The 16,728-nt window shown below is 40.3% G+C and overlaps 3 protein-coding genes across 3 annotated transcripts; all 3 read left to right on the forward strand.

The window, feature by feature from the left end:
- Positions 1-180: 180 nt before the first annotated feature.
- Positions 181-3,211, forward strand: LOC103372313 (parvalbumin, thymic-like). The gene is made up of 4 exons (XM_008301921.1): positions 181-595; positions 706-838; positions 929-1,038; positions 2,943-3,211. The coding sequence occupies exons 1-4, from the start codon at positions 535-537 to the stop codon at positions 2,969-2,971; spliced, it is 333 nt and encodes a 110-aa protein (XP_008300143.1). The 5' UTR covers positions 181-534; the 3' UTR covers positions 2,972-3,211.
- A 4,993-nt stretch (positions 3,212-8,204) lies between these two features.
- pvalb3 (parvalbumin 3) lies at positions 8,205-10,283 on the forward strand. Its single transcript, XM_008301920.1, has 5 exons — positions 8,205-8,311; positions 8,792-8,859; positions 9,353-9,485; positions 9,858-9,967; positions 10,065-10,283. The coding sequence occupies exons 2-5, from the start codon at positions 8,799-8,801 to the stop codon at positions 10,088-10,090; spliced, it is 330 nt and encodes a 109-aa protein (XP_008300142.1). The 5' UTR covers positions 8,205-8,311; positions 8,792-8,798; the 3' UTR covers positions 10,091-10,283.
- A 2,530-nt stretch (positions 10,284-12,813) lies between these two features.
- On the forward strand, positions 12,814-16,636 carry pvalb9 (parvalbumin 9). Its single transcript, XM_008301922.1, has 5 exons — positions 12,814-13,050; positions 14,266-14,333; positions 14,799-14,931; positions 15,498-15,607; positions 16,345-16,636. The coding sequence occupies exons 2-5, from the start codon at positions 14,273-14,275 to the stop codon at positions 16,368-16,370; spliced, it is 330 nt and encodes a 109-aa protein (XP_008300144.1). The 5' UTR covers positions 12,814-13,050; positions 14,266-14,272; the 3' UTR covers positions 16,371-16,636.
- Positions 16,637-16,728: the final 92 nt, after the last annotated feature.

Consider the following 16,728-nt stretch of genomic DNA (forward strand, 5'->3'; position numbering starts at 1 on the left):
CTGGTGGGAGAACAGGGCTAAATGTAGCGGTGGGAACAAGGTGACTGTGAGTGGAGACAGCTCGGTGGAGCGCAGCCTGAAAGTGACAGAGGCCATAATAACAGGATGTTTACAGCCTGCGGAAACACTGCCAGGGACGACCACGAGCAGGCAGCAACTGCGGCTGGAAACACGAGCGAAGAGGAAATGCAGGCCAGCCAGGTTCCATCCAGATGCACCAAATATAACCTCGCTGACTGCTGTTTTTATTTACACTACCTGCCTTTGGCTCTGTTTGGGTGGATTTGAATCCGACCTCTGACCCCTGCAGAAAACACTCCAGAAAAACACAGCTGTGTCACGGCGAAGTTCTTCCCTTTCACACACAAATACGCACTGATGGCTGAAGTGGTCAGCTGCGGGTGACAGCGGACAGAAGGACACTGGTGGTTTCTGACACCGGGGGGATGAAGTCTGCTCACACTCACCAGTTGATTCTTTCTGCCCGTCAGTGTTCAGCGTGTGCACCAGGCTGCAGCATCAACCTGCACCACCATGGCTATTACCGACTTCCTGGCAGCCTCAGACATCACTTCTGCGATTAACGCTTGCAAAGGTGAGTTGATGGTTGTGTGGTTAAAGTGAGTGCTCAAAAATAGGCCTTTGATTCTGCTTTGCACCATCTGAGTTGATCCAATCAGGTTTTATCTGTCGTTTTACTCACAGCAAAGGATTCCTTTAAACCGAAGATGTTTTTCAAAACTGTGGGTTTGTCCAAGAAAACTCCAGCAGAGATCGAGAGGGTCTTTAAGATTTTGGACCAGGACAAAAGCGGCTACATAGAACAGGATGAGTTACAGTTGAGTGGTAGCAAACATCACACATGTTGTACCCACTGCTTGTATGTTTGGTGTTTTGTGACTGTGCGGCCTCCTCCGTCGCCCTCCAGACTGTTCCTGCAGAACTTCTCCAAAGGAGCGAGGCCCCTGACTGCAGCAGAGACCAGAGCTTTCCTCCTGGAGGGAGACTCGGATGGCGACGGGAAGATCGGTTGGGAAGGTAAGCAGGTCTGAGTGGACTTAATCACACTTGATCTGGGTCGAGGTATTCGCCGGTAGCAGCAGTTTTTATCATAATTCTAAGAATTGCGCTTCTAAAAATGCAAATCAAGTATTACAAAAGATATTTATAGAATGTGAAGATTGAGGCACATATATGAAGCTGTTTACTCCGTGGTGTGGGAGTAACCTTTAAGAGAAGCTTCACACTGATCACACACTCATATTTATGCTAAAAGCAGAAATAGCAGCATTTTCTCTCCATCTGCTGCTCTATTCATTCTTTTCCAAAAGAAGTTATCTAGTGATGTGTAATTCTGTAAAAACAAATGTAATTTAAATTAGATGTTGATTTCATTTTAGTGAAATTCTTGATATGAAATGTAAAGAACCCAATAAAGAAATGAATCAGACACAACATACCCACAGAGGCAGCCCAGTTCTTTGAGACCTCTTTTCTATTTTATTTTTTTCTACTGTATGACCGTATCAGTGAAGTTTCATCATCATCATCAGTCTACTTGCATCGCTGGACAATTAAGCTCTGAAAATGTGGTGATATCAGTGTCTAATAAGATGCAATCTACTTAGCTTAAAGAGCGTCACTTTTTTTGTTGTTGTTGCGTTTTTTTAATTAGTCTGATGCATCGAAACAAAACCTAAATCAGCAACTCAGAGCAACTGTGAACGGCAACTCTACGTAAAACATCACATTGTCGATCTAAATTTGAACGAGAACTGTCACCATTTTTTAGCTAATAGTTTTTTTTTTTCAGTTTTTAAAGTTAATTTCACCAAACCAAACTCATGATAAAAATTCACAATTGTAGTGAAATTTACAACAATTTAGCATAATAATCTTATATAAAAATACAAATATGGATAAACTTATAAAGAAAACAGATATAGGAGACACTGTTGCCCATAAAGTTGGAATAATTTTTGTTATCAGACACATTCCTCTTTTTATTTCTGTTTCTACACATCAGTAACCACTTCTGACCAATGATTACATACTGAGTCCCAGTTGCTCAGATGAAACTAATTCTGACTTCTGGATCTGACCAGAGAGTGGGATGTCCTGCCGATCGTCACCATCAACAAGCTGGTGGACAGTATGCCACGATGTCTTAACGCATTGATCCGTGTCACAGGTGGCCAGACTCAATATTAGTGACATTTGAAAGAGTAATACTGGACATTCTTATGCATGAAATCCCCTTAAATATGTGTTTCCTGTTATATGACCAAGGCTGAAAAACTGAAACAAAACCCTTAGTCCTATTGTTCAACACTCCCAATTTAGTTTAAGCCTGAAAACACAGTTTGCAAAAGTTAATTGTGGTTTAATTTTTACTGTGATATGTGTTGTATGTACATTGTGATATCAATAAAGTTTTGAGAAGACGTACACTTTATTTATCAAGAATAAACTGTCACAATCATTTCATGAGAAGAGGTCAAAAAAAGGATTTTATTCAAACTTTACTGGCAACAGTGTGGTATAATCGTGACAAGTACAGACAGGAAGGAAGCATGAAAAGTAGAAACAGAGTCCTTTTCAGCTTTATTTTGTTTTCTGGTTGAATTTCCCGTGATGGAAAAGAAGAAAAAGTGGTTCCATCAGAGTACAATGAAACTATTCTGAATTATGACCTGCTTTGTTTCTTGTATTATCCAGCTTGACTACAGCATGTTTCATAAACTCACCTCTCTTTTTGCACTGCCGCTACACTATATAGACTCTTAACCAGCCTAAGACACCCTTGAATGTACTTTTAGGTGGTTTGAAAAATAGTGTTACAGTGTTGACCTTTGGTAAAAGTAATAAAATAGTAAGAATTGTAATCAAATTGGTGTTGCTGTCTAATCAACTATGTCTGTGCCATTTCTTTATTTTTGCAGAGTTTTCTGCGCTGGTCAAGTCTGCATAAGAGCCGATCTGTTGCATGGGGATGATCTCAGGGTGGACCAACTTGCATTGTTGTACTACAGTTAAAACAGAAACCTGGACTGATCTAGAAAAATAATTTATTTAGAATGAAAATATATCTTTTACTTTTAATGTAAAACAATAGAGTGATGGAAGTAAACCACCAATTAAAACTCTCCTCTCTGCTCTGTGTCTTTTCCTGCCAGGAGACTTTATAAATAAATGTGCTTTCCTCCGTGTAGCATTAAAAGTGTGATTTTTACGGCGGCGACAGTCCCGTGAAGACGACCCACTCTGCTGTTTTGATGTTATATTGAGCTCTGGGAGGCGTCCAGCCTGTCCGGGAGGCCGAAGGCTTTGGTTTCTCCAATTAACAGCAGCAGCAATTTTCCACTGTGCAAATGAAGTGTTTGTCATTCTGGTAACATCAGTTTGACACTTCAGAGGTGTGAATGACATGTTTGTGCTGGGACGACGTGTACGCAACATTTAAGCCATTTTCCCTGAAATAGTTTCACAGATGAAAACACGCTGATTTGAGCGTTGTTTTATTATTCCCCAGGATGAAACTAAAAATCACTTCACATGCTTCATTGTGTGATTGTGTCGGTCATAAACCAGAATGTGTTTGAGCTGAATGAGTTCTCCTTCACTATATGATTAGATTTTTAATTATATATCAGCTTACATTTGATTTGCAGTTTGGCCACAGCTGATATGACACAAGGTTTAATGTGTTCCTGTGCGTGACCTAAATGAGCCTTCAATCTGTGAACAACATCAATGAGGATGTTTTATTTGACTCATGAGGACATTCATATACATATAACGTGTGTGTATTGTTTTAGCCTCAGACAAAACATTTAAATGCTGTATGAGGTTCATGTTTTCAGAAGTAGATCCCTTTTGTTAAAGAATAAACATATATTAGTTTGATATGAACTAAAACTGTGGATGAAACACTTTAGATCAGATCATTAGGAGGAGCAACAGAGCAGTGTGAAATACTGCATTAGTTAGTAATATTCAGCTCCTTTACTTAAGTAAATGGACCAACACAACAATTTAATAACACTCCATGTCAAGGACAGTCCTATAAAAATCCCTACTTAACGAAAATATATACAATATTGGCAGCAAAATGGAAGTTAATGTTTTACAGTGAATGAATTAAACAGAATTGTTCATGTTGACCATCATTATATTATCAATAGTGAAGCATCAGCAGCATGATACATTTGTTGCTGCTGCAGTATGAACTACTTTAAATATAGCTTTACACAAAGGGGGAGCAGATACATCTCAGGGCTCCAAACATAATTAGCCCTATTCAGGATTTTGGGGGTCTTTTGGACCCCAGGCCATTTAGTTTAGGTGACAGGTATTGTTTTTTTTATTTTTGAAGATTATCTTTTAAATGTAAAAAGAGGGCTATTTTCATGCATTTGGAACCAAAAGTACACCAGCTTATCAGAAAGTTTATTTAACATAGTATAAAGGTCTTTAATGAATACCAACAAATATTTTGCACATATTCTTTCTTGGGGTCCAATAGACCCCAAAAGACCTTCTATGTATGGCAACATGAAAGTCCTGAATAGGGTTAATGTGATAGGAAACAAATTTTGTTACACAAATCTGTCTCTATTCTTTGCTTTTAGATAAGAAATTGGATCATTTGAGCATTTTTATTTTTTATTTTTTAATGAAACCATGTGAGAAGTTTAGAAGGAAAATCATTATTTGCTGAAGTTGTTAACAACTCATCTGAAAGGTGACCCCGACGACACACTGCTGTTTGTGAGACATCGGAAACCAAAAAATGTTGCTGCTTTAATCTTTAATAATGTTAATATTATTTTAAAGCGTGTTATGTTATCAAGTGTGTAAAATCTAGTAACTAAAGCTGTCAGATAAATGTAGTGGAGTTTTATTTTCTGAAATGTGGACTGGAGGTATAATGTAGCATAAATTTAAAACACTTCAGTACAAGTATGTCAAAACTGAGAAAATGTACTTAGTTACTTCTCACCATCACCACCATTGTCTCAACAAAAATGTACCTAAATGATACCGAGTAAAACCACTTATTATGCAGAACAGTACATAAGTGTAAGCACAGTAGTGAGTGTTACACTATCTATTATTGGATGATTATTATTGATGCATAAATACATCCGTGGCTAAAATAGGTTTTAACTGCTGTAATTTACTAGAGCTGTTAAATATATGTAGCAATCTCAGCCCTTTCGGAAATGTAGTGGAGCAGAAGTATAAAGTAACATAAAATTCAAACAATCCCATAAAGTATCTGAAAAACGCACTTACAGGAAGCACAGACGGACTCGTTCTTCTCGAAGACGCTCAGTATTGCATTTCTTGTTTACTGTATTTTATTCCCGTGCTAAATAAATGACATCAGGACAGGATTCACTGGATCGATACCAGCCATCGTTGAGCTTTTTGGCACCCCGGTCTCGACCACTACGGACTAGAAATGTTTATTCGTGTGAATTGCAGGCGAGGGCACAGTTGGATCAGAGGCAGCTGGTCTCTGGCTCTGCGGTGGGACGACTGGATGTTCTGGCAGAACTTCAGCAGCTCTGGTCCGAGGAGGCCGAGTGACCCGGCAGAGAGGCTCTGGGGCAGGATTGGGTTTCTGGGCCAGCACATTTACAGGACTTCTGTCAATGAGGCACATTTATTTGCAACTTTCACTCCTCCTCTGCCTGGCAGAGCAGAGTGATAGGGAATATGGGTCACTTCTATTTCTGCTGCAGCAGGGAACAAACTTTTGATATCAAGAATTAGAAATTTGTTTACGCAGAAGGCGAAACATGTCCTGCAGCCTCGAGCTACTCAACATGTCTGAAATCTTGAATGCTCATGTGGTTGCTGACCTCTTATGTTATAATTTCAATGCAGTTTAGTCGGCCTAGATGGTCCCGTAGCTTATTAAACAAGATAAATTAAGGTTTCACTTTCTGAATGTCTTGCAAATTAATTGTAAATCTATATTTCAAATATAAATTTCAGAATTTGATGGGAGGGATGTTCCTTTGCTGTCTCCGATTACACATGTTCATAGCTTGATGGGTTTCATTCCTGCTGTGAGATATTTGTAATTTAAACCTGATATTGAAGAAGGGCAGGAATAGTTACAGTATCTATGGCCTGGTCGTTTGAGGTGAGAGACCTCATTTGACCACAGCAAATGTTAAAGGCCAAAGATTGGCTTTACAGAACTTTAACGGAAATTTAAAATTCAGAAGAAACTAAATTTAATCCAATATACGTACATGAACATATACTGTAAGCATTATTTCTGCCTTCAGCGGCGTCACGTGACCTGAAACCACTGAGGTGACAAATTAGAAATCACTGCAGAGGTGACGTCTCATTGAAACAGACTGAACTGGTTGACGGTTGGATGTTTAAATGTGGGTTTCATGATGATTTGAACACACAGTTAAGGTTTGCTGATATTTTAATATTAAGATCTTATCACACTGGTCTCAGGATCAACTCAATACTGCCACCTGATGCATAACAAGCACACAACAGTCTGCACCATCAGAGCAAATATGGCAAAGGAAAGACCCCTGGACCGGTTCCTCATTTAACTCCATTGTTTTGATAGTGAGGGAGAGCTCATTATGCAACCTCAGGCTGCCCCGCTGCAGCGTTAACACGATGATGATGATGATGATGATGATGGGTATTATAATGGCCACGACGATGCTGCTGATGATACTGATGATATCAGCTGTCAGTGTTTCCCAAAATAGCACCACAAATACTTTCATCGCCATAAGGAGAAATGGTCTGAATAGATCCAAAAATAAGAGCTGGCAAAGTAAATGATGATGATTAAATTAAAGCATGTCAGTGAATCCCTGTGGTTCCCCTTCATCTGCAACTTTGCAGCTTACAGCATGGCCTGATTATCATATTGTTTCCATAAAGTGTTGGTGTGCGACTCTTTTTTTAAAACTAAGATTGCATTCACACATTAAAAATCAATGAAAGTTTGCAGTATATACATCCAACATGATGCACGTTTAAGCAGAAAATTTGCAGCAATTTTAACACTAGAAACCTTATTTGTTGTTTAGAATAACGAGAACAGAGTAGGAGGGACGAGTTTACGGCCTTCTGCATTTTGTATTTCTTTGTAAGTCATGTGATAATCGGTGCCAGAACTTTATTTGCTTTTAACTATGAATAAATGAACAATAAATCTTCTTTGCAGCTTTATTCATTTTCTCTTCGTAATATCCTTTCAGGTCAAATAACTTGCTTACAGTCTCGTGTCCACAATGCTGTTGTTACATTTGATCAGCTTGATCGCAGAAGTGGTCAATCTCAAATATATCACTGTCATAAACTGCGTAAAAATCCAAAGGTCTAAACACATAAAGACGAGACTATTTAAAAATTCTTTGCATTTTTTTTTTTATAACTTGCTTTCTGTCTCTGGCCACAGTTTCCGCTGCCTGCCATAATCAATCACAACAACTAGACTTTTCTGACACTGGAATGCCAGCCAAGTCATTGGAGACATTTTACGCACGCCAAATACGCACGGGGCACGTTTTCACCAAAACTGCGAAAGGTGTTTAGAATGTGAAAGCGCACGGACATTAAGGATCAGCAAAACTTACACTGTCATTTCTTTCTTCAGATTTTCTTTATTAAGATTATTCCAAAGAAAAGCTTACATAAACCTTTAAGTGAACTTTCATTGAAAACACTACATGTATTTTAAAGTCTTTACAATCAGCACAAAAACTTTACATGAAAAAAGTGCTTCAACTACTTTCACTATGGCACAGTCTCCATGTGAAATCACATAACAGCAAAGAGAAAATAAGATTATTAAACAAACCGACAACAGAATAAGATACACCTCTAAGTCACAACCTAAGATATAAACCTGCTTGATCTGTCTAATCATTTCTACACACAACATAAAAGTTTACCTCATTCTTCACTCGGTGCTGCTCTGCACAGTTTAACAGGCTGCAGAGTGTGTTTCACTCAAATCAGCAGCGTATATTATTAGCCTTATGCAATATCAAGCACTTTTGCATAGGCCTACACTTGGCCTACCATTTAAGCATCTTCATTTATGTACATATAAATAGAACAGCTCTGTCTACTGGACACATTTTTCGACCGACTGCTTTGACTGCTCTGCACACAGTGTCTATTACATAGCCTATGCATCATATTTCGGGTGCGTGAAGGTATATAAGCTTGAGAGAGCCACTGAGGGCTCCACTGCAGTCAGCAGATTCATCTGAGCGAATTCACTCTTAGTCTTAGAGATAACCCTAAGGTGAGTTTCACTGAGGAGCTGCAGACCTTTAGGCAAGTCTCGACACAGAGTGTTCCAGGGCTTCAACTTCATGCACTGGGATATAAATCGAGCAAAGGGGCCACACTGGTCCAGATTCTGAACACCAGAAGCCCAGATTTTGGCTTTGGACTAACAAAGGAACCAAATGGGAGAAAAAATAATCTATTTGTCAACCACAGCTGCAAAAGGAGATTTGATCTTTTGCCTTGGAGGGCTTGGTTTTGGGAAAATTGGACTACCTTTTGTGATCATTGGTGCCTTGGAATACTCCCAGAGAGGGACTGTGATTTATACTGCAGGGCTTATTGAAGATTGCATGCAGCTCTGTAGCTTTGAACCGTGTTTTCTAAAATGCAGTGAGAGAAGCTAAGAGATATCCTTAGAGTCTGAGTAGAACTCATCCTGTTTGATTCTTGCTACAGCTGAACTGATGTCTTGTCCTCTGCTCTCCTCCCTCAGTTAAAAAATGGCATTCGCCGGAATTCTGAACGACGCTGACATCACTGCAGCCCTTGCAGCTTGCCAAGGTAAACCCCAGAAAATTGAAACAATCATGGCATGCAGTGTTTTAATTTGGGAAAGCCCAGAGAGTAGCTACACATGTAGGATATTGTGCACTTAGCAGATCTGCTTTGCAAGAGAAGCACCTTGATAATTACTTTACACATTTGTAGCTGAATCTCTTGCTGCAGGATTCAATTGCTAATACAAAACCAAACCACACCACTAGACCTCAGCTACAGGCAGGTAGAAGAGGAGCCCCACATGCATTTAACACCGCTGGAGCTAGATCAGTAGTAGAGCAAGCTTGCAGAATGAGACTTTTAATATAATTGCTGTATGTCGTAGCAGAAAGCAAGAGAATCATCTCAAAGCTAAACGCTAAACGAGCAGAAATTGAGGCTGAATAGCAACCAGCTGGCAGGCCTCGTAAACAGAATCTAGTGCACCTGCAGATACACACTTGAGTTGTGATATATCTTCAATGTCTGACGCGGTCGCCTCTCGGTCTTCCCGCAGCTGCCGACTCCTTCAAGCACAAGGACTTCTTTGCTAAGGTCGGCCTGGCTGCCAAGTCTGCTGATGACATCAAGAAGGCCTTCGCTGTCATTGACCAGGACAAGAGTGGCTTCATTGAGGAGGATGAGCTGAAGTAAGCACCCTCTCTTAGATTGCATCTTCACAAAAGCTCTTCTAGCACAGGGATCATCTTTCTTTTGGCCCACAGTGAATTCAAAATGATGTCAGAGGCTCAAAAACATCTGAGAAGCTCAGGGGCGACTGGGTGTTCTCCTCAGCAGTAACACTATGCCAGCCGTCTCCTCTGGTGGCTCATATTATAGGATGACGTAGAGCAGAGGGGGAAGCATTGGGAAATACAGCCTGCTTAAATTTTGGGGTCACATCAAGTGCAATTTATTGAGAAAGCTTCAATACCACAGGACTAAATACGACAAGAAGGTTGCCAGACAAGACAAGGGTTTTATTGCAATGCTGAGCTCTCTCTGATCTTCTTCTCCTCCAGGCTGTTCCTGCAGAACTTCTCTGCCGGCGCCAGAGCTCTGACCGACGCTGAGACCAAGACGTTTCTTCAGGCCGGTGACTCTGATGGTGACGGCAAGATCGGAGTTGATGGTGAGGAAACAGCACCAGCAGAACCAGCAGAACCATCCCTCCCAAAGATCTTAGAAATAACACTAAACATTGCTCTCTTTCTTCTCTCCTCCTGCAGAGTTCGCCGCCATGGTCAAGGGTTAAATGGATAAACTGACCAACATCTGACAACTCTAAAGGAACAACTTGAGCCAAAACTCTTCTTCTTCTTTTCCTTCTCACTCTCCCCTCTCAGCTATCCACACCACTTTTATACACTCGACCTTTTACCCTGCACCGACTATAGACAAACCACCTCCCTCACCCCCTCGACTCCCCCATCCTCCCTATCTCTCTCTCTCTCTCTCTCTCTTTCTCTGACCGTGCTCACCCCAATGCTGCCCACGATGAATGTACCTGACTAAGTGTATAGCGTGGTTGACTTGTGTCTTTTTCTCTCTCTCTCTCACTTCTGTCGTCGTTTTACTATGTGAGTTCTGCTTACTGTGAGATCAGCAAAGATGCACTTTTAACGGACGGACGATGAGAAAACAATAAAGATTCTTTTTCAGTAACACAAGTCTGACCCTGGTCTTTAGCGCTTGGTTTTGAATGGATGAATGAAACATTTACACAGTTCCAGCTCAGGAATTAGTCTTTAAACTAAAGAAAATGATCTAAATAGTGAAGATTGGAATCGAAAACATATTTTACAAAGGGAACCTGAACCAAAGGTTGCAATTTCAGCTAGATTGCTCAGCACACTGGAGCAAATAAAGGGATTTTGCAATGAAAGCTAGTGGGGAAGAGCGAAAACAAGTGACTCAGTGATGTGCGATATTTACCAAAAGTGATAAGATACTGGACAAAAAGGAAGCAAAAACTTTGAGTGCACTGGATTGCACAACAATATATTTTGTGATGCATTCAGGAAGAAAATGAAAGTGTGCCCTTTTCTATGAAATCTTACATATTTGCACTATTAAAAGGGTCTTTCATTGAAATCTAATATCCAGTTGTGGTGCTGTGATAGTTGTATGAGCATAAAATCCTAATCCGGACTCAGATGCATGAATACACTCCCACACACCGGACCCCTGCCCTACCTAATCCAACTCCTACACAGCATGTGATGGTGAAACCCTAACTGTCTCCCGTGTCACCCTCTTTGTAAAGATAACTCTGCATTGATGGGAAACAGCCACACAGGGGCGCCAATGAGTCATCAGGATTTTAGAAGCTTTACACTTTCACACTGCAAACTTTGAGGCTGAGAAATACAAGATATTGTGTCGTGTCTAAGTTTCGGATTGGTTCAAAAGTAACAAGAAGCTGTGAGACTCATGAAAACGCTGTTAAATCAAAGCGTCACTGCAAATGAAAAAGAATAATGAGATTTATTCCCCTGGCTCTCGTTACAAAAAAACTCCCCTCTTCCTCACTGCTAATGCCATTAGTGCTGACTGGATTTGCCAGAGACGCTGCTGTGTCAGAAGGTTTGAAAGACTTCTAGTCCGGGAAACAAACTCATCAGTGGCAGGTTGCCCTGGTGACCAGGTACAAACACATGACAACACGTCCGGCCCCACCCAGACTCTCACCTGGAGCGCAGGTACATGAGTGTGAGCTGCCAAACCATCAGATACAGTATTTGTAGCTTGATGATACAGAAGAGTGACAAAGTATCGGAGGATTCAAAAGTGGAAATGGCTTCATTTTGGTTCATATAACTGCAACTTTCATTTAAATAGATGTCTGATCAAGCAGTAAAAGAAAAAAAACAGAAACACACGATCTGGGATAAATGAACAGCTGGGTACCTTTGAGGTCCATTACTGTGAGGACATTTCTGACACACAGCTAAATGTTGCTTTAATTTTGAAATTGCAAACTGAAATTTTCTCGTTAACTCGTCAAACAGGTTGATCGAGAAACAGAAATACACCCACAGCAAACAGGGAAGTTATAACTTCTTAATTCTTACTGACAGTGGTGGAAAGCAACTAAACACACACACACAGTTACAAATTTGAGATATGAGGCTTTGGACACTTTTTATTTCTACTTCACTACATTTCTGAGGCTAATATTGTACTTTTTTCTTCCCTACATGCATCTGACAGCTATATTTATTTTCACAAGTTAAGGTTTTTGTTCATAAAACATATGAAGTGTGTATAAAATATTAAATTGTGTCATTAATTAAACTGCTCCACATTTTTTAGTGCAGCTGAAATGATGAACCACGTGACAGAAAAAACTACTGAGTACATTTTTTTTTACAGACCAAACAATCAGACAATAAATGGAGCAAATCATAATCAGATTTTGCAAAATGGTTCAAATTGAGCTTCAACCAAGCACAAGAATAAAATCCTGCACTTACATTAATGCCAGAGTAATGATAATCTAATGATGAACATGCTCCTCCATTGAGTACTTTTACTTTTAATACTTTAAGCACCTTTTCATGATAACACTTAGACACTTGTACTTATGTGGCATGACTTTTCCAGTGTGGTATTAAGTGAAGGATGTGAATAATTCCTCCGCCGCTGCCGACTGACAAAGCACGTAAGATCAGTGTGATACATAATGCAGGATTACACGAACGTGACCTGCTGCTCCATATGGCCGTCCAAAGAGCAGATTACTCACTGAGGGAGAAAGGGGTGGAGGGGGGGGCCTGATTGAATTTGAGATGTCTATAAGCTGCACCTACAGACTGAGAGAGAGAGAGAGAGAGAGAGAGAGAGAGAGAGAGAGAGAGGGAGGATGGAGAAGGGAGAACAAGGAGGAGGGGAGAGAGAGAGCAATGATTGGATGAAAACCTCCTCAGTGTTATGACAGTAAGGGAGAAGGGGGAGAGGGAGCGAGAGCAGCGGATATAAACAGTAAAGGTTAATTGGACAGGTGAGCAGGTGAGGAACACGAGAAGGAGGCGGCCGGCAGTGGGGAAAATTTGATCCTCGGACAGGTTGGAAACTCAAGCATCCTTCGGCGCATCCAGCCCAGAGTATAAGACTGAGGCAGCTGTCAGCGGCCACCACAAAGCCTTATCTGCTGCTGCTGCTGCTGCTGCTGCTGCTGCTTTGGATCTGGACGCAGAGAAGGAAACTACAGGGGTGAGTTTCACAGCTGCACAGGGGGGGACAGTGTTCATACAGGTGCTGGCCAGGTGTGGTACCTGCCTGCTCTGTGGAGCAGGAGAACCACAGCCTGGATTCTCTAAGTTTTATTTTGTCATTTTTATACGGAGAATTTAAGCAGGTCTAACCTTGACTGAAGCTCTACTTTTGAACAAATCGTTCAAACTATGAGTAAAGGGGCAAAGCAGGCAATTTATGATTAAATAAAAGACATTGCTCTGCTGTATCCTTGGACAACTTGCTTTCAGGTAACCAGTTATATATTATATAATATAAATACAAATGATAAATGATACATATGAACTCCTCAGGCTTTAAGGCACTATACTAAAATAATTAGGAGTTTTGCTTCGATGAGATCAGCTGTTTGGAGCTCAAAAACATTTTCTCCTCGATATATCTTTTTTCATTCATTCTGTTTGGATGAATCCACACCAAGTAAACCTGGATCTCTCCTTCAAAAGTTAAACAGTGTTTGTATGTTGACCCTGTGTTCAGCAGCAAGGTCGAAAAACATTAATAACTCCGTGGACGCTTTTTCTACAAGATTTTTATTGTTCTGGGATGTCTTCTTTTGCTTTTATTATAGAGACAGCTGAAAAGTGTGGAGAAAAAGGGGATAGGATGCAGCAAAGGGCCCAGGCTGGAAATTAAATATCAGGTTCAGCCCCTCCTTTCCCCCCCTCCCCATGAAATAATTTTTGTACAGTCCCTAAGTGCCAATTATCTCGCATAGCCCAACCAACCCAATTAAGCAGTTCAAGGGAGGTAAATAGCCTCAGTGATTAACAGGCTGCCAGGGGAAATCCGTTCAGAAAGGAGAATGGACAAGGGGAAAATCATAGCAAAAACAATTATGGATTTTTAATAACAGAATACATGAAAATGCAGAGAGAAAAATGACTGAAAAACAAGGCTGTCACTGCTTCTCTCTCTCTTTTTTTTTTTTTTTTTGACAACTTGTTTGCCACACAGTCAGGACTGCAGTTTTGATAGGATCATGATATTAACCCAGATACATCCGCAAATATATTTTTTTAAAAAGTTAATCCACTATGACACGAATATAGACTGAGAGCAAATCGCAAATCCTGGGGTAGGTGATGAAAATATGTGTCTAAAAGAGGACGAGACAGACTTTGGTTTTGTATGTGTGTTAATAATTTACAGAGCCTTTCTTGTACCTTACAGGACCAACATGTCGCTCACCTCCATTCTTTCAGCCGAGGCCATTGACAATGCTGTCAAGGACTGTCAAGGTAGCATCTCAACATGCACGCTGAACTAAACCCTGCTCTGGGGATATTTGCAACCAGGCATTATTAATTTACAAGACAGAAAGCAAATTATGCAGAATGAATGAGTCATTCAGCGTCACTGAATTCACACCTAATTACCATTAACTGCACAATAATTCAGATCAGTGTAATCTGTGCTGCATTCAGATCTTCAGAACGCTCTCCTACAAAAAGGTTCATAATCTTCTCTGTGCTTGTTTTCAATACCTCACGGCATCCTCTCCACCAAACTCACATCCAGCTTTTCAATCTGAATTTGAAAAGGTTTTTAATCACCTTGTCGGTTTTAGCGCAGGCATGTGTCCGCTGGCTTTAAAAGATGAAAAACAGGACAGCAGCCACATGCTGTTTTAATCTCCACATCAGCTTCCCAACCTGGTGAACATAGATCAGCTCCAACTTGTTTCCGCTTTTTTTTTTTTGCAGCTCCGGACTCATTCAGCTACAAGAAGTTCTTCCAGCTGTGTGGCCTGTCCTCAAAGACCCCCCAGGAGGTCAAAAATGTCTTCCAGATCCTCGATGAGGACAACAGCGGCTACATCGAGGAATCTGAGCTCAAGTGTGTAAAATGATACGGAGCTGGGATGTCTACTCTGTGCTCTTGCAGTTCTCTCTTGGGAATCTTAGCAGAGATAGTGACAAGAACCTAAAAGCTTTTGCTTCCTTTTCCTGCAAATGCACAAATTAATGTTATGATTTTACATGCCTCTAAAATGCACTGGAAGCAATCAACTATATTCTTTCCTACAAAAAGCTACATTCAAATCAAATTTATGTAAAATTATTTGCAGTAAGTTACAGATCTGAGTCGACAGTTGTGATGTATTTGTGTGTTTGTCTGGCAGAATGAACAAAAAAGAGATTTAGTACAGTAAATCACACTGTGGTGGTATTACTGGGATGTCACCATTAAGCTGTGTTCTAATAATCCACTGTGGGTAAAGTGTTATTGTCGTATTTCTATTATGTAACTCACCTTTGCACGACAGAAGCTGAGGATTGACTTGAACTGTGCACTTTAGGAATTACTGTGTCTGTGTGCTTTTAAGTGTGTCTCTCTGCGGGAGTCAACACAACACCCTAAAGATTACACCAAAAACGTTTCACTTATTTGTGTCTGTGAAGGTATTTCCTGCAGCGGTTTGTCCCCGGAGCCCGAACACTGACTGAAGCAGAAACCAAGAGCTTCATCTCAGCAGCTGATGATGACAATGACGGCAGAATTGGAGCAGAGGGTCAGTATCTGATTTCTCCGATTGCATTGGAATCACCTTGTAGGCAGAAATGATCTCATTGGTTGGATTAAATCTCAGTGGGTGGAGGCGAACTACCGCAGGCTGTGTCACCAGAGAAGATCTGGCTAATTACATGTAATTTGGAGCACCTTTAAGTTAATTAAAAAAATGCATTGAAGCCTTTAAGTTCTTAGCTTACAACAATAATAAGCATATTTATACCTAAAACTCATAGTTGACAAGCTGCTTCTGTTTCATTCATCAGTTTACATCCATTTCAGTACAAGTACACAAACATCCTTGAGGAAATGGGATGCATCAGACAAGAAAATCTATTAATAGAAGGACCATGAATGAATAATAACCTTGCTGAAGTGCTTTAGTTAACTCATGAGCTTAGAGTTGGAATTATAAGAATGTACTTTATCCAACAGGTTTATCAGCACAGAAACCATACGTAGTGATATAGAAGTCTCCAACTGCTGCTCTATTAATCCCAGTTTTACCAACAAAGACAGTTGTCTTGCATAATAGGATAAAGGATTTAGAGAATCCAAAACAGATTATTTCAGTCTGTGCTTATTTTGATTTCTCACTGCTTGCTCTAAAATGCATGTGGGGATTTGGCATAAGGTTGAAACCTGCTCAGTGTCTTGAGTTTGTGATGCAGACACAGGCTGAGGGGTGTATTGACAAGAACAAGCTGCAGGTGATTTATGTCTTTTTATTTTCTTTAGAATTCCAGACTATGGTCCTGTCCTGAGTCGTGGAGATGAAAAGAGCTCAAGTCTTCAGGTCTTCGGCCACTTCCCCACCTCTGAAGTCTTCTGATCCCAGCTTCTGTTCCCAGGGATTTTATTTGTTTTCTATTTGATTCTGTGTGCACTAATTGTTTTTACATGACCTTTTGTCATTTTAAAGACCACAGCTTTTAACGTGTCTTTTCGATGTGTTGGTCCATATTTTCTTCTCTGTACACACCCACCTCTGACAATAAACAATATGGTTGAATAAACACGTGGAAACATATATTTGTGTGAATGGAGTGTACATATATTTAGATAATTCCTCAGGGGTGTAATAGTAGCAGCAGGGGATAAAAACATATTTGTGAATATGAA

Source organism: Stegastes partitus, unplaced genomic scaffold (genome assembly GCF_000690725.1).
Source record: "Stegastes partitus isolate 25-593 unplaced genomic scaffold, Stegastes_partitus-1.0.2 Scaffold1732, whole genome shotgun sequence".
NCBI classification, from domain to species: Eukaryota; Metazoa; Chordata; class Actinopteri; family Pomacentridae; genus Stegastes; species Stegastes partitus.